This window comes from Leptonotus elevatus, chromosome 15 (assembly GCF_054856555.1).
Source record: "Leptonotus elevatus isolate MCC_2025b chromosome 15, RoL_Lele_1.0, whole genome shotgun sequence".
In the NCBI taxonomy this organism is placed as follows: Eukaryota; Metazoa; Chordata; class Actinopteri; order Syngnathiformes; family Syngnathidae; genus Leptonotus; species Leptonotus elevatus.
In genome coordinates this window covers 3,787,206-3,805,166 of record NC_141253.1, presented here as the reverse complement: position 1 = coordinate 3,805,166, position 17,961 = coordinate 3,787,206, and the positions used below count along the sequence as shown (strand labels likewise).

At 41.6% G+C, this 17,961-nt stretch overlaps 3 protein-coding genes across 6 annotated transcripts; 1 reads left to right on the top strand and 2 right to left on the bottom strand.

Annotated features, from left to right (window-relative positions):
* Positions 1-404: 404 nt before the first annotated feature.
* On the top strand, positions 405-13,274 carry s100z (S100 calcium binding protein Z). Of its 4 annotated transcripts, none has more exons than XM_086097011.1 (6): positions 405-662; positions 5,970-6,133; positions 6,195-6,339; positions 7,132-7,292; positions 9,712-9,952; positions 12,919-13,274. In XM_086097011.1, exons 3-5 carry the CDS (start codon positions 6,199-6,201, stop codon positions 9,755-9,757), a joined length of 348 nt encoding a protein of 115 aa, XP_085953137.1. In that variant the 5' UTR covers positions 405-662; positions 5,970-6,133; positions 6,195-6,198; the 3' UTR covers positions 9,758-9,952; positions 12,919-13,274. The 4 variants fall into 4 exon arrangements, with proteins under 4 accessions (XP_085953137.1, XP_085953138.1, XP_085953135.1 ...); XM_086097010.1 differs by having other exon boundaries at positions 411-662; positions 6,198-6,339; XM_086097012.1 differs by lacking the exon at positions 5,970-6,133 and having other exon boundaries at positions 6,198-6,339.
* On the bottom strand, positions 1,029-2,605 carry LOC147161612 (cholesterol 25-hydroxylase-like protein 2). Its single transcript, XM_086097063.1, has one exon. The coding sequence runs from the start codon at positions 2,554-2,556 to the stop codon at positions 1,681-1,683; it is 876 nt and encodes a 291-aa protein (XP_085953189.1). The 5' UTR covers positions 2,557-2,605; the 3' UTR covers positions 1,029-1,680.
* On the bottom strand, positions 9,428-14,541 carry LOC147161610 (corticotropin-releasing hormone-binding protein-like). The gene is made up of 7 exons (XM_086097008.1): positions 14,357-14,541; positions 14,175-14,271; positions 12,957-13,114; positions 11,989-12,202; positions 10,984-11,132; positions 10,083-10,203; positions 9,428-9,877 (listed from the first exon to the last, which is right to left on the bottom strand). Exons 1-7 carry the CDS (start codon positions 14,492-14,494, stop codon positions 9,723-9,725), a joined length of 1,032 nt encoding a protein of 343 aa, XP_085953134.1. The 5' UTR covers positions 14,495-14,541; the 3' UTR covers positions 9,428-9,722.
* Positions 14,542-17,961: the final 3,420 nt, after the last annotated feature.

Genomic DNA, 17,961 nt, shown 5'->3' with positions numbered 1-17,961 from the left:
GAGTGCCTTAGTTCTCATGAGTGATTATCCGGCACAATTGTGAGCTACTTGGGTTCATGTCTACCACAATAGCAGATAGTGAGATAGAGAGATAGATAGTGCTACTGTAGCTAGCTAGTTAGCATGCTAAAATGGATGTATAAATAGATAGCTCGTCATTATTTATATTCCCAGGCGAGTAGGTGACGCCACAGACAGTAAGCCTTTGCCTATTAAGTAGAGTTAAGTTGTATTTATATCAACTTTTCAGTACAATTCATACGTTAACTGCCTACGGATTTAACTTTTTACAACTGTTCAGACATTTGTTTAGGTGCCATTTTTATTCAACTTTAAAAGTACAATTAAGTGCAATTTTCTTTTTTTTAGGAAATTAATCAAAAAGGTTACATTTTTTTCTTTCAATTGTTTTGTAGCTATAAGTTAGGTAACATTAATGGAAAATAAGTTTGGGAACATTTCACTTTAATTGAAAATTCCTTGTAAGCGCAGAGCCATTAGCATTGCGGGCCACGCGCCCTTACCGGGGACTGCTGCTAAAAGACCGCCATTCATTCGAGACCAGGAGCCGGCAAGGAAAGAGAATGAGCGAGCGTGGCCGACATCACACGCAAACCCGCCGGCTCGCTGAGATTCGCTCAATGTAAAGACACGGCTGTCAAGTAAGTGCACTTATTGGTTTTATTTCGACTTTTCTTTCCCGTGAATGGAAATGAACCTGAGAAAGCGCCATAATAACAAAAACGGAGCAGTGGAGCAGTTGAAAACTGTGCATGATGGTCCACAGTGTCATGTTTACTAGAAATACATCAAATCAAAACAGTCAAGTCATGTTTCCCCACTGAAATGAAGGGAAATGCAATTAATCCGTTCTAGACCCACCAAATGTGTTTTTTGTTTAGGTTTTTTCATAGGAAACTGTCCTTCTACTGTAAGGAAACTAAAGCCATCTAGTGGTGGGAGGTCTGAGGCACACTCGTTTAAAAGGAACCCCGACTGTAATGACAAATTTCCTTTATATTATTTATTTGGCTGTTACTAACATAACTATGAGATACATTTTTCATAAATCATTTCCAGTTTAATAAATTTTGTAGAAAACTTTACTTGGACGCACGCCGCCATTGTAATTTACGTGGCAACGCATTCAGTGCGTAGAGATGTAAATGTGAAACTGCTATAAAGAAAGCAAGGTAAGCCTCCGTACGTCCAAATAAAGTTTCTATAAAATGTAATAAACTGGAAATGATTTTTGAAAAATGAATGTCATAGTTATGTTAGTAAAAGCCAAATAAATAATACAGAGCAAACTTGTCATTACAGTCGAGGTTCCTTTTAAAATGTTTGCACAAATTTGTATGGGTTTTTACAATATGCAATACCTTCTAATCCATTCTTAGAATGCTTGCAGTTTTTTTTTTGTCTATGATAAAATATATTTACAAGTTTTATTTAATATTTATATAAACCATGTGGGTGAAATTGAAGTATAACAAATTTGAATGTTTTCACCTATTGCAGGTGGATATGTAACGTATTCACTCTACAACAAAAGGTCATAATAAAAAAAAAAGTGAACTACCAGGGTCAAGAACAAACTGTACTTCCTTTCTAAGGTTTCCAAAAAATTGAAGGGGAAAGGGAATGTTCCGCATCATGAGGAGGTACAAAAATGACTTGTTAGTCCTTGGAATCGCCTTCGAAGTCGTGTCCGTCGTTCGGCGGCACCATGTGGGTCCCCCCCAGCCGGTCCCAGTGGAAAAAGAAAGGGGCAAAATTGGTGGCGGGCCACCGGTGGTGGGCGTCGTGCTTGGGCGCGCCCCCCCAGAGGCCGAAAGGCACCAAGTTGTGCGTGGACCACGGAAAGTCGTAGCCGCAGTGGTCCTCGGTGGACACGTAGACGTTGAAGACCATAAAGCCCCAAGTGGTGAGGCAGTGACACCGCAGCAGAACCGGGTCCACCGTGGCCCAGATGCCCACGCTGACCAGCTCCCAGCCAGACAGGTATTGCGTGACCAGGCTAAACGGGCGCCGGTATTCATGGTGCACGGCGTGGAAGGTGCGGTACAGCCAGGGGACGCGGTGATGCAGCAGGTGCCAGATGTAATACTGGAAGTCGAAGACCACCAAGCAGCCAAGGATCCCGAGGGAGAACTCCCAGAAGGTGGGCGCCTGGCGGGGTAGCGGCGTGGGCGGCCTCCACAGCCACTGGCCCGCGGCGGCGGGGAAAACGTACAACAGGTGGTTGTAGACGGTGACGCCCAGCGTAGTCCCGATTCCGGGCCAGGTGACAGGTCTGTCCGGGTGCAGCCGGTAGCGGTTGACGCTGGGCCAGGCGGGTGCCAGCAGGTCCAGCACGGTATAGACCCCCACCAGGAAGAAGTAGGTGGAGACGGAGAGCGCCACCGGAAACAACGGGCTCCTCAGGAGGTCGCGGTGGTTCTGGCGCAGGTAGTCCCAGGCCGGCTGAAGGGCCAAACTGGACTCGGGGCGGCCCCCTGTTGCGTCGCTCGCCCCCGACATCCGGGATGAAGCCGCCTCGGCTGGACAGAACATCGGCAGCAAATCGTCTGGTGAGGCTGTGCCAACTTGGATAGCCCGACAGTCTAAAGCTTTTATGTATGTTCAAGCCCCACCTCCCACGCACCCCCCCCCCCCCCCCCTCACTCCGCTTTGAAAGAGGGCGCTCTGTAAAGACCCCTTTTCATGGGCACAAGGATGGCAGCCAGCGCTCGGGACCCACAGACGCACCTCATTTCTTCCCCATTTAGTCGTTCCATTCGACAAGAACAGCGGCTTTATTTTTTCATGATAGCAAAATGAATATCATTAATGGTCAACTTAAACAAGCCATGCCTGAAAAGACACAAGAAGTCAGCCATTTTGGGTCAAAGTAGACAATTTAGGTTCATTTTGGCCATTTCCAGGCCTCCCTCAAAGACAAACTTGTCCTAGAAAGTTTGAAATTTAATAGCTATATCATGAAAAGACCCACAACAATATCTTCATAAAGCCATGCCTGTAAAACCACAGGAAGTCAGCCATCTTGGGTCAAAGGTTAGGCTCATTATGGCTTTTTTCCAGGGGTCTTTCAAAGGTAACACTTCCTCAAGATTTTTGTCCAATTGCTATTTCACTTGACCCGCGTTGCGTATACTAACTGCTAACCAGAAGGTCAGAGCATGACCAAAGGTCTTGTCGGGAGTACGCGGGTTAATGCGTCTCACGCACACACGCCTCGTGGATGCTCATTAATCACAGAGAGGTTGTCAAAAGGGAAGTCAATAGCACTTCCTCTCAGTTGGTGTCCGCTCTGAGTGTTTTTTTGTTTTGTCGTGTTTGTGTTTGTTCCCACCATGAATAATCGGACGTCATAATCCTTGTTGTTGTTTGATTTCCTTAGTGCCCTTTAGCTGCAGTGTGGGTTGCCAAGGAAACCGCGCAGTGAGCTCAAATGACTTGAGACGCATTATACCAACGCAGACACATTTTTTTTTTTTCAATTATTAGATTTTGATGGAAAACCTGATTTCAAATTGGAGGTGAAGTGGTCAGCGCACTGTGTTGTCTCCAATGAGCCCAGTAGAGGGCAGTAGAGCTCAACACAGTGATTCGACCATGTCCAAATGTCTCTACTGTATATGTATATTTACAGAAATATATTTATGTAGGGGCGGCACGGTGGCTGACTGGTTAGCACGTCCGCCTCCCAGTGCAAAGGTTGTGAGATCAAGTCCGGGCTTCGGCCTTCCTGGGTGGAGTTTGCATGTTCTCCCCGTGCTTGCGCGGGTTTTCTCCGGGTACTCCGGTTTCCTCCCACTTTCCAAAAACATGCATGGCAGGTGAATTGGACACTCCAAATTGTCCATAGGTGTGATTGTGAGTATGGTTGTTCGTCTCTGTGTGCCCTGCGATTGGCTGGCAACCAGTTCAGGGTGTGTACCCCGCCTACTGCCCGAAGCCAGCTGGGATAGGCTCCAGCAACCCCCGTGACCCTTGTGAGGACAAGCGGTACAGAAAATGGATGGATGGATATTTATGTAGTCTACCATATGCGTTATGTCACACACTAATGGATTATACCACACGTGCTCATTCTCTCTCTCTCGGGGCAAAGACGTATCGAGGATGTTGTCTTTGCAACAACCTTGAGGATGCTGCAGTGAGCCCCAAGGATGGCTGCCGGTGGTCTCAAAGTGATGTATAGTCCGCCCAGCAGCCCTTAAAGACGCTGTTGATCTCTTTTGTCCCCGGTATTTAAATTTATCTCAGCGACAAAACCATTAGAACCATTTCATGATGTTTGCCTCTATTCCCCCACGGGTCCCGCCGCCGCTGCTGCTGCAAGGCTTTCGTCAAGTTAACAAATGGAAAACTTGTCGCGGCTACAAGTGGAAGAAAGGTTGTCCCGCGGGGATCTTCTCTTTAGGGGGCCAACTGCTATTCTGGTCGGCGGCAGTTATGTCAGGGAAATGATAGAAGGACGAAAACCAGCGTGGCTAAAAATAAACCCGTAGGTTGCAAGGAAACTCACGGGATTTCGTGACACGCCGGCAAGGCGGAAAGGAACAAGTCGCTGCAAGTCGAAGACGGGAGTCGTTCGAATCATTAACAATTCGAAAATGGAAGAAAAGGGGTTTCCAAAATCATTTGAGTCTGTAGACAGAATTGTCCAAATCGACAGTATTTCCTTAAGTCTGCTAAACGAGTTTGTGAACTTGAAGGGTTTGTGTTTATTGATTTCAGTGAGTCTGCTAACTTGAGTCAGTGACTCGAATCATCTGAGTCTGTAAACCTAATTGTCCAAGTCTGGCGTATTGCCACTGAGTCCGTTAAATTAAGTATCTGAATCGAAGGGTGTAAGTCAGTGAATCAAGTTGCCCAAATCGACTTTATTGAGTCAGTCAACAGTCTACAGAGTTCATGGTGGGTCTACTAACTTGAGTCTGTGAACTAACTCATCCGAGTCTGATGTGTTGCCCTCGCGCTCGCTAATTTGAGTCAGGTGACCCATTCATCTGTCTGAGTTAGTGATGTTTCCAGTGACCTTGAGTCAACGAGCTTAAATCGACAGTCTGCCGTGTTTCCGAATTAGGAGATGCACTCAAGTCGGTGAATCATATCATCGTTAAGTCGGTAGCATTTACGATGTTGGTACTAACTTGAGTCTGTGAACGGAATTATCTGCGTTCGCTGTGTTTATGATGAATCTAGTTTGAGTCGAATCATCTAAGTGAGTCCGTTAAGTGAATCATATCGTTCAATCTGGGGTGTTCCTGGGGAATCCGCCAACGGTAGTCAGTGAGTCAAATTGTCGTTTTCTGGTCAATCCTGGTCTGACATTAAGTCTGCGAAGTTGATCGTTCAAGTCTTACGGTGTTTCTGGGGATTCTGCTCCTACGAGTCGTTGAATCAAATTCTCTGGCTCTGCAGTGTTAGGCGAGTCGGTGAACTCGATTGTCCAATTCTGCCACTCGATTCAGTGAACCACAAATGCGTTTCTGGTGATCAGTGAACGAACTGAATCATCTGAGTGTGATCTTCGCAGTGATTCCGCAACGAGCACTCATAGTAGTATCCTGGTTAAAACAGACCTTGGACTAGAAACAGAGGGGGGGGGGGGGGGGATCCAAGTCTCAACCGGCTCCCGGGGAGCTCATTTGCCTGCTGGTTGAGTAGAAGCGCCTGCGGCTAAAGTTGAACTGCGGCAGGGCTTTTACTTTCTAGACCTGAATGTGCAGCCTCCGACTAGGGAACCCTAGGGTTCAAATCCTCCCTCAGTCACCTCGAACTGTGTGACTCAGCTCACATCCCGCGCTTAGCGGCGTATCAACCCCCCCCCCCCCCCCCCTCTCGCACGGCCTCCCGGGAGATCGTGGAAACACCGGCGTGATGCAGGCTCCATCCTGCGCCTTGCACCCTTGGGGGAGGGCGGCAGGGTCACATCAGCACATGTTTTGTTTTCCAAGTGCACGGCTGGAAAAGGAAGACGGTCGCTATGGACGCCCTCGCCTGTGGAATTAATTACCCCCGTAGGGCGGACTCCCCCCAAACGCCTTCTCCAAATCTCTTGTTCGTGCTTCACTTTCTGACAAACAAGTGAGCCGCCACACCTGGACACCTCTGCACACAGGTAGGACCGCTGCGCTCCTCTTCCATCTTCTTCTTTGTCATCCTCCGCTTCATTGGGTCAGCAGGATGCCGAGCCAGCTGGAGGGCGCCATGGACGCGCTGATCGCCGTCTTCTACAACTATTCGGGCCACGACGGGGACAAGTACAAACTGAACAAGGGCGAGCTTAAGCAGCTGCTTCACACCGAGCTCACAGACTTCCTTACGGTAACGTTTCCACCATCATTGCGCTTTTTTTTTATTTACTTCATTAGGTACAGCTAAGAAGTTTGGTCACTTTTCAGAGAGCTATACAGCAAACAAGGAGTTTATTATATGTGTTTGTAGATCTAATATTTTGTCCACCCCCCCCCCCCCCCCCCCACCATATTCTAGTTGACTCTTGCCCAAAGTCTGCTGGGATTTTGAGGAGAAGAGCTAGCATGGAAAATGGCCCCTGAAGCTAACAAGGCCCCGTCGCCATCTTGGAGGCATCATTTGACCTTGTGGGCAGATGAAGTCGTCCAATCATCAGCCCCCCCCCCCAACCCCCGAGCCTGTGCGATAGCAAACAGCACTTCCTGTGTTTGAGACAGTCGTCTGGAAGGGCTGATGACCGCAGATATGATTTTTTTTAAAAGAATTGTTTTCTTGTTATCATCCCGCATGTGAATGGAAGCCTCAGGTGCTGGCACATCATCCGTGTCATTGGGGGCCCACATCACCTCCATATATAGATGCTGCCATGATGTCATTGCAGGCCCGCGGGGCAATCATATGTGATTGCAGACCTTGAGTGCAGGGATAGTCTTGTTTTGTTGCATTTAAATCTTAGATGCATCAAAAACATAGTGATTCATATTTAGATCACATTAATGTAAAAAAAAAAAAAAAAAAAAAAAAAGTAATATAATTTTTAAAAAATGTATGCGTTTTTGCACTTGGCAGGAAATTATAAATAACACAAATCTTTAAGCTTGGTGTGATTTATTTATTTATTTATTTATTTATTTGTTTCAGTCGCAAAAGGATCCACTGCTGGTGGAGAAGATCATGAGCGACCTGGACTCCAACAAAGACAACGAGGTGGACTTCAACGAGTTTGTGGTGCTGGTGGCGGCGCTCACGGTCGCCTGCAACGACTTCTTCCAGGAGCAGCAGAAGAAGAAGAAGAAAACCAAGTAGACGTTCCTTTTTTTAACCACACTGTACATCCTTGTCGTGGAAGAACACGTGAATTGTTGTATCGCACTGTTGTCAATAAATGTGATGATTTCCCTTTCCTTTTACATCATGCCCGTTAACGCTCAGATGCTCCATAAATCGTGGCAAAACATTTTGCCATCCGTTGGCCTTAAATGACTCTCGTTTGCATGAAATGTACATAAATTGGATCATTCTTCTATTATTATTATTATTATTATGTTATTATTATTATTATTTATACATTTTTAAAGTATATATATATATATATATATATATAGTGTGTACAAAAGTATTTTTACATTAGTATCTATATTTTTTAGATATTTTATATCATGGCTTTTATGGCTAACAGTGCTACACTACATATATACATATACATTGTAGTCTAAAACTAGCTATCCGGCAAGCTAGTTAGCTAGCTGCTATATCTAGCTAGCTTTTTAGATTGATAGATAAGATTGATTTATAGTCAACAGGTACAGTATCTATCTGCTTTGTAGAGGGAGCTAGCTAGAATAGCTAGCTTACTAGCTGCTTTGCTATAAAGATGTTTTAAGTTAGGACTACAAGAAATAGTCTATCCGTCTATCTATTGAGGAAAATGCGCAAGTAGTTATTTGAAGGATTTCCATTTAATTTAACCACATTTCATCTTTCATTGAGGAAGTGCTTCATCCTGGATTGGTGGAAAACGATTTTATTTTATTTTATTGAATAGCACAGGCTACAAAAAAACTACCCATGCCTTCATCCAACAAATTCCACATTCGCCATGACCCAGACGTTGCAATAATAAACACACCAAAAACTTTTATTTGATTTGAAATGTGAAGTGTGAAAGCACATCTGCGTTTCTGAGCTGGTGCGAACCTCACACCCCTCGCACGCTAGCGGCCATTTTTGACAAGGGGAGGACGACCGACTGCTTCGCTTTTCGGGAAGCGACCCTCCTCCCAGTCAGCGTGACGCACGGACCACCTGCGTCCACTCGCGTCGGACCCTCGCAGACGTTTTCCCGCCTCAGGCAGCGAATCCGACACTATCGACGAGGCGTAATATCCAGAAAATGTATTTGCACTTTGTCATCTCATGATAGGTGATGACGTTTTCCAGGCAAAAATAAATAACGTGGGATTCTTTTAAACTCAAATGCTCCTTGTTCACTTGATTGGCTTTGATTGAGACGAGCAGATGGTAGCAGTCATCTTAAATCGACAGATTTGCGAAAAAGAGTCCAAAGGAGTCTAAAAATGTGCATTAAGACACCAACATGCTAACAGCTAACTTCCTTAGCATGAACAAAGTTTTTTGGGCAGGTGAAGGGGAAGTACATCCTTGGTGGACGTAGTTACATCGAGCTCAAGTGTATACGCGCACACATGCTATCACCCCCCCCCCCCCAAAAAAAGGCTGCAGGTGTGTGTCAAAGATAAAGCACCTAGCCTTTTTTGACACAAAGCAACCATCATTCCTCCAAATAGCGTCTGCTGTTTTGCCCGCGGCAGACAGGGTGAGATTGGTGGGGGTTGTTTGGGGGCAGGAGGTTTCATTTGTCGTCAGCGCAGATGACAACTCGACCCGAAGGACTGTATGAGGGCATTAGCTTAGCACTAATTAGCATTCAAAGAAACGAGCACGATGTGTTGATGTCGGACACATTTTGTTCAAAAAATGCCACTATGCCCTAATAAAAAAAAAATTTAAGACTGAACCGAGGGCCAATAATTGTTAAATAATAAAAATAATTATCTGCTACAGAACCCTGCCCAAATAAATGTAATTATAATTTAAAAATAGATAAATAAATAAATAACGCAACCAGCCAATCATAACCTGTAAAACCTGTTCTTGTATAAATATGGCACAAGTAACTACAAAGTTTGAAATTTAACTTTATCCTATAAAGTCTATTTATTTATTTTTATTTATTTCCCCAGGGGAGTTTTTGTGCATAATTTTTTTTTTTTTTACTTTCAAAAGTTGTGTGAGCTTCATATTGAGGGGCAGCTTGTGTCATGGCCGGTCGCCATGACTACAGTTGCCATAGCTCCATTGGATGTGTAAAGTGGAAACATAGAAATGTTCTCTCAACAAGAAACAAGACGAATAATTGCTTTGCCATGCAGTGTCGTTTTATTACAAAAAAAAAAAAGCATGTGTATACAAATGGCAATTAATGTATTTTTTTTTTTTAACAACGCATCACTCTCACAGTAAATTCACTTTAGCACCGTTCATCACAAGAATGATAATCACAACAGAGGCAGCAACAACGACTTTATTCAACAAACAGCATGGATGTTGGGGGGGGGGGGCAAACAAAATATACATAACACACAGTTTGTCTTCAATGATATTCACTGATGTTTTGTTGTTGTTTTTTGGTTGTAACAGACGAAGAGAGGTCAGTTGGCCAGGCAGAAATCCTCCACGTTGTTGACCCGGAGCCGCTGCAGCTCCTGGCTGTCCAGCAGGCGGTAGCTGAAGGACACCTTGTTGACGTAGCGGCCGCTGGAGACCATTCGCACCACCGTGTTGTCGCAGCCCACCTTCACGTGGCCTGCGGGGATGACAAGAGAAGAAAATAGAAGTCGGCCCACGAAACCATGGGGGCCCCAAAGAAGCAAAATTTCACGTGAGGGCCCTCGATTTATGAAAATATTGATTGTTGATCATTCGCACACTCTATAAAAAGTCCATCCATCCAAACTATATATAGAACATACAGAAAGAATGAAAGACTGATACAAATGGCCAGTACTCACTCGGACCGGCAGAGGAGCTGCAGAGCTCCGTGAGGGGGACCATCTTGGATGTGTCGAGACCGTTTCCCCCAAGAAGCTGCACCATGTCCTCGGAGTCGGACGCGCAACCCAACGTGGGCCACTGGGGTGGGGTGGGCGGGGATAAGTGAGAAACAAAACGTACTGTATGAATGGATTACACTGTCCCTGTTTTTTTTTTTTTTTACTTCTACTTTTCCATCCACCCAATATGACATTGCATAAAAACACAATACATTAAAAAAAAAATCTCAATATGCAATAGTTCAATTAAATATTTTCAACAACCATGGGACAATAAAAAATGTTTAAAACATTTTTTTTTTATAAATGTACATTAAAAAAATCATTAAAACAACAACAAAAAATAACCTGCTAGAATTTTTACGGATGTTCCGCAGGGCAATATATATATTATCTATATATTGTTGTTTTAAATGTGTTTTAATATGCCAGCCAGACAAGAAAAATACATTTGAAGGGAAAAAAATGTATGTGTAAGTAATGTCAATTATTATTATTATTTTTTTTTATAAATAAATAGCCTTTAAAGAAAGTACATAATACACAGTGTATACAAATAATTGTTGTGGGGCAAAAAAAAATTTAAAAACGTTTTTTATTATTATTATTTAATATGAAACGAGCTAATAAAAAAATTATCATTTATGGTCAAACACGTTCCAAAAACCTTCCCATGGGAAATACAGTACAATACAATACAATGATTAATTCGACTATTTGACGTCCCCTGGAAATTAAATTCTAAATTGCAACATTTTTCAGCTTTATCCGTACCACAAATGTTGAGTTTCAGTCTGATCCCAATTTAAGCAACATACTAGTATGAGATGAGGCAGACATTCTGTTTGTGTTGCTTCACCTTCGGGAAGTTGCCGCGGAGTCCTAAAGCGGAAAATTCCGAGATGTCGACCTCTACCGGGTAGACAATGGAGAAGCTGCAGTTTCTGTGCTGCTGTGGGCTCACCATGGTGAATGTGCCCTCTGGTGACTGTGAGATGACATTGCAGGCTGCAACGAGGCAAATGCGACAGGTTTATCATTACGCTAACATGTAAACGGCAAACTTGTTCTAAAACAAGAAATATGCACAATTCTAACATTCAAGAGTGTAGTTTGTTCATTGAAAGCATTTTTTTTCAGCGTAGCGTGATTGTTATATTAGAACAAGAAAATGCTAATTGCTTAGCATTTACAGTATATGGTGCGTAGTAGCAGCGCCACAAAAGAACATGGCTTCCGTGTTTGCAACATGTGTGCTATTATTTTTAAATATCAGAAAATTAATGGTTCTGGAATATTCCAATCCATTGTTTCAAACATAGGAAATGTATTGTATTTTTCGTTAGCAAAACAAAAGGGAAGTAGCTCATAGTAAAGGGACGTTTTTCTGAATTTGTGTGCTACTACTTTAACTCATTCACTGCCATTGACGACTATAGACGTCAAAAATTCATGTGAACAATTTCTATTAGTTTAACATTTTTTTCATTTAATTTAAATTTTTTATGAAAACCTAGATTTTTTTATTGTACATTTATAACAGATATAGAATTATCATGCGATTAATTATGATTAAATGCCCCTTATTTTTTTTAATTAGGCCTGTCAGGTGATTACATTTTTTAATTGTAATTAATCACATGACTTCACTTGTTAACTAACGATTCATCACAAATTGTATATTTGTTCTAAATTTACAATAATGTTTTTCTAGGTTTTCATACTCTTCTTAGCAAAAGTAGGAAAAGATGTTAAACTAAAAGAAACCGTTAAAATGAATTTTTGACGTCTCTAGCCGTCAATGGCAGTGAAAGAGTTAACTATCAGACACAAAATTCACCCTACTTGGGTTGCATTCACTTACGGAAAGGGTTGGCGAGCTTCCTGAATGTGACGGTGAAGCCGCTGCCGGCGCTGTGCACGCGGAAGAAGATCATGGCCACGTTCTGCGAGGAGCGCACGCTTCTGCTGCTGGAAGTGGCGGGATCACAGTAGTCCACGTAGCGCTCGCGCAGGGATAGCGGGTGGTCCTGCGAGCTGGGAAACTTCTCCCCCTTCATCACCCAGCCATCAAATACCTTTAAGATCACATACGGGGATTGTTAAGATGGGATGCATGCATGTGTATTTACTGATTTTGTATCGTGGTCGCAAAATGGCGCCGCTGTCATGTGCTGGTTAATATGTTAGCATTTAGCATTTTTATTGTTCAAGAACAACATTTACAGCCTTCATACAATGTCAAAGTAATAGCACACACGATCCAAACATTGCGCACATATAAATCTTGATTAACTCATTCACTGCCATTGACGGCTATAGACGTCAAAAATTCATTTGAACTATTTCTATTAGTTTAACTTTTTCTCTTTCACTTTTGTTAACAAGAGTATGAAAACATAGGAGAAAATGATTGTACATTTAGAACAGATAACATTTGTGATTAATCGTGAGTTAACTATTGAAATCATGTGATTAATTACAATTACAAATTTTAATCACCTGGCGCCCCTAATTTTTAATAATCTTTTCTTTAAAAAATAAAATAATTTTTTTTTTTTTTTAAATGTCTAAGTTTTCATACTCTTGTTAACAAAAGTGGGGGGAAAAAAGTGAAACTAATAGAAATTGTTCAAATGAATTTTGGACGTCTATAGCCGTCAACGGCAGTGAATGAGTTAAGGTCGAATCTGCCGCAACATGGCACTGCTGTTACGCACCAATTTTAAGCGTTAGCATTTAGCATTTTTTCTTGTTTTAGTCCTCATTTTTTCCTTGTATTTCCATCTCTCAGCCCTGAAATCCAATTTCCCGTGGCGGCGATGGCCTCACCGTGATGAAGTCTCCCGCTTGGCAGTCGATGTCGACGCCGTCGTATTCGACGCTGACGACCTCGTCGGGCTCGGCCATGAAGAAGGCGGCGCAGCTGAGTTGAGGATGCTCAGCCGTGAAGGTGAAGCGACCCTCCACCGACACCATGTCCACACAACCTGAGAAGGCACGTGGACGTTCGTTTTTTTTGAAACCTCTCGATTTGAATATTCTTTTAGATCATTTGTTAATTGACTGTTACATTGTCTTAGATGTCAACAAAAACATGTTCGGTTTGCTTTAAGACTATAAATTGTCTTGGAAAAACACATAATCGGTTTAGCCATTCATCCATTTTCTTCTGCTTATCCTTGGTCGGGGGGGTCGGGGGGTCGGGAGGGCAGCAGATTAAGCAGGCAAGACCAGACTTCCCTCTCCCCAACCACTTCACTAGCTTTTCCGGGGATAATCGGTTTATTGAAGACTAAACTGTCCATGTTGACAAATGATCTTCATAGAAAAATCGAAAATGTCATGTTTTTTGTTGTTGTTGTTGAAAATAAACATGCGCATTGGGTTTGATGAAAATTCTAAATGATCTTTGATGGGGAAAAAAAGACTAAATTTGAAAAAAACTGCTAATTGGTTTATTGAAGACTACACAATCTCAATGACACAAAACTGTCGTCATTGAAAACTCTGAAGTGTCTTTGATGTTTACAAAAACACAAACATTAATTGTTAATTGACAGGTGAAGAAAATTGTTAAATGTTAAAAACACAATTTGTTTATTCAAGACTAAACTGCCTTTCATATTTACAAAAACATTTAACTTGGTTTGATTCAAGACTGAAAATTGTTTGGTTTGTCAAAATTGTTGAAGAAAAAAAAAAGCCTACTCGGGTTTTTCGATGACAAAGCAGTCTCGAATATATCTATATTGAAAATTCTAAATTGTCTTTGATTTGACAAAAAAACATAAAAGTGAATTTAAGGCTAAAACTTAAATTACATTGAATGTACAGGAAAAGACTTGAAGATTTGTCAAAAACTAAATATGTTCAGAAAACACATAATTGGTTTATTTACAATGAAAATGTATTCTACAAAAATATACAGGCTAATTGAAGAGTGACAATTATTTTACTACCACAAAAACATGCTCTCCTTTAGTGAAGACTGTAAATGAATATTTGAAAAACAACTAAGCGGAAGTCATCAAAAGTGGAAAAACTCACGCAGCGGTCGCCGGTACATAATCAACTCCTGCGCCGTCTCCCTGCGCGGCTCAGAGTTGAAGAAGGAATAGAATTCATCCTTTAGGACGTCGTTGTCCTACACGGCAAAGGACAGGAGACAATCTTTGATGATGATGATGATGATGATGATGATGGTGAGTGAGGACTGAAGACGGTCCTACCTCGATGTATCTGCAGTCTCCCTTGAGGACGCACAAGCTCGAGAGCAGGAAAAAGAGCCGCTGCCGAAAAGAGCGCTCCGTCATCATCATCGTCACCGCCATCGCATCGCCGGGGCTTCCGTGGCGCCGCCGCCGCATTTTATAAGTTGTGCGACGACCACCTGCCGGCCGCCCCGAGCACCATTACCAAGTGATTGCGCACTTGTGACGGGGGCAAGGATGGTGACAGTGAGGATGGGGGGGGGGGGGGGGAGGGGCAGGGTGTCGACGCCGGGGGTGGGCTACAGTAATCCGGAGAGTCCAAATGAACCCTGAGTTCAGAGAAATGTTCGATGAGGAGAAACTGAAACTAAAGTAGCCATCATTATTGATCATTATTGATATCAATTTTATCGATATTTGGATCAAATCATCAAAACAGACGTCACACTCTAAAAATAATTGGGTCAAAAATAACCCAAATTGGGTTAGGGTTAACCCTAACCCTAACCCTAACCCTTATGATCAGTAAAGGCTAAATCGCCTTTGATGTTAACTCATTCACTGCCATTGACGGCTATAGACGTCAAAAATTCATTAGAACTATTTCTATTAGTGTAACATTTTTTTCCCCACTTTTGTTAACAAGAGTATGAAAACCTAGATTTTACAACAGATGTAAAATGTGTGATTAATTGTGAGAAACTAGTGAAGCCATGCGATTAATTACAATAATAAAATGTAATCACCTGACGCATCTCATTTTTAATAATCTTTTCTTTTAACAAAATATTTAAAAAAGAAAAGATAATTAAAAATAAGAGGCGTTTGTCATCGTAATTAATCGCATGACTTCGCTAGTTAACTCACATTTTATATCTGTTCTAAATATGCAATAAAAAAATCTAGGTTTTCATACTCTTGTTAACAAAAGTGGAAAAAAATGTTAAACTAATAAAAAATAGTTCAAATGAATTTTTGACGTATATAGGCGTCAATGGCAGTGAATGAGTTCATCAAAAGTTTGCGCCGAAACTCAAAATTATCTTTGATGCTTACCGAGGTGGTTTGTTCCCACTAAATCATCTTTGTTTACAAAATCCCCTACATTGGGTTCATAAAAAGTATCCAAGGTCAATGAAGACTAAATTCTCTTTGATGTTTACAAAAACAAAAATTGTACTTGATATCTTCAAAAGGCACACACATACCCAAGGTTTGTCAACCAAAGGTTCATTAAAGATTTGTCTTTGACGTTTACGGGAACATGAACGTTATAATAGGTTTGTAAACATGTATTTGCTAATTCGTTGGAAAAAAGCTCAACTGTTTGAGTCACTAAATGCTCAAAACACTGAAAAAAAAACACCAAGAAGCAATTCAGTGAGGATAAGCACTCTTGAAAATGGATGTGAAGGATACCAAGAGTCTACGGCCTAATTTGACATGCCGCTCACGCTGCACCTGGATGATGACGATTAAACGAATTATACGGCATCGCCGCGTGACGCCATGATGAGAAAATGCCGCCGGCAATGCAAAGCGGCTCGGCTCAGGTGTCAGCTGCGCAAATTGACTTCCGCAAAACTCCGATTATAAAATGCAGGACATGTTGCGTTCAAGGACACCAAAACATATATATATATATATATATAAATATATATATATAAATATTTACCAAAACACATTTCAAAAGATGTTGCATTCAAGGACACTACGGAAGAAAAGACACTCATCTCTCAGCTCGCCGGTGGCGACTGGCGTTACGACAACATGTTTGTGTCCGAGATAAGCTCGTCCGTCAAGCTGGAAACCTCCATCAAATATAATCACGCGCCTTCAGGGCCCGATAGAAATGACATGGCTAAATTTAGCAAGCGGGGCGGACGACATCACTGCCATGCCTGCCTGTCATTTCTTAGAAATAAAAACTGAATTTCCTCCAGAAGACTCCCTAATTGGTCCATGAGATTACATCCCGACTGACGTCAGCGCCGTCTTGATGTTGCAAAGATGATGCGTTGCCCCGGACGACGACTTGAGTTTGTTAGCCAGTGGGAGGGCATTCAGAGTCTCGGGGTAAGTTGAAGTTACTTAGAACAAGCTTGTAAAATGGAATTCCTTTTTACGGCTGTTTTTTATTTATTTATTTTTGTTTGTGAGTGTTTTGAAAATTCACATAAGAAAAGGCTGTAATAGGCATGCCAGGCCACTAGTTGGCGCTAAGGAAGGAACCACTACACTGAAGTTAGGGAAATTTGCGCAGCATACTTCCTAGTCAAAACTTCCTTATATGTTTACTGCATCATGCAAAAAAAACAAAAACATGAGCAGAACATTGTTTACAAAACCATCAAGTGGCCAATAAAGTCCAGAAATAAAATGTCAGCTTTTTCTGAAAAATCTGATTTTAAGCGAATATTTTCCCATTTGCTTAAAAATATTTTTTTTAAATACCGGTAAGTTTAGCACTTTTGTTCCCATTTTTTTTTCGCTTCTAGGTATTTGCTTTATTTCTTTTATAAATTCAATTCGTTAATCAACTAGTTTAGACCACAGGGAGAAAACTACTAAAAGTTTTGCCATATAAAGAGTAACTGTTGATCACATAGACCAGTAAATACGCCATCATTGATCTGCGAAAGATCATCATGTGTGTGTCTCGGGAAATTTAATAATTTACACTTAAATTGGTCGCAAAGCTGCTAATTTAATTACTACAAAAACTTTTTTTTGTCTATCTTTGCCATTAACATATGGCAGAACCGAAAAAAAAATTCTCCATTAAAATGAATGGAAATGCTATTAATCCATTCCAGCCCCCTCAAAAACACCTAAGATTTTGGAACTTATTTTTTTTTAAATAAAAAAATACTTTATCAAAAGGATAAGCCATATGTGTTGTTGCACTATTCGTTAGCCTGTCAAGGCTTTTTGCATTGCTTGTTAGCATTAAGCTAAGCGAACTTAAGGCAAACCGCTATGTGATTGTTTAAAATACAGTATGTGCTGTTCCCTTTTTTTTTTTATATTCATTTTGTATGCAAACTTCAGCTGCGAGCAACAATTAAAAAAAATATTTGGTGGCGTGTTGTGAGATTTTCCTCAAGTAAAATATTGCCTTGACTCAATAAAGGTTGGAAAACACTGACATAGACAATCATACCCAAACGTGTGTGTGTGCGCGCGCATAAGGCGGATTCAGTTGAGCCGTGCATAATTGAGATTTAGGGAAACAAAGGCCGGCTTATGTCATAACGGGCTAAGCAAGTTGACGCTGCCAGCAGAAGAGGCTCAACGGCAACTTCCTGTCGACGGCCATGACAGCGCCTACAGCATCTTTCGCATCCGTGTGTCGGTGTGTGTCTCCTCCCGCACATACAGGACTGGGCAAATTTTATTTTAAATTAATATTTTTTTTAATAGATAGATAGGCTTCATTGATGAGGGAAAAGGAAAACAAATCTACAATCTTAAATGTGTGTGGAAATAATTGATTCGAATAATTGAATATTATTCATTTTAAAACTCTGTTATTTAAACGTATTTATGATTAATTAACCAACTATTTACTAAAAATATGTGCATTTTTTGTCTAAATAATATTCAAGCAATTATTATTTTAT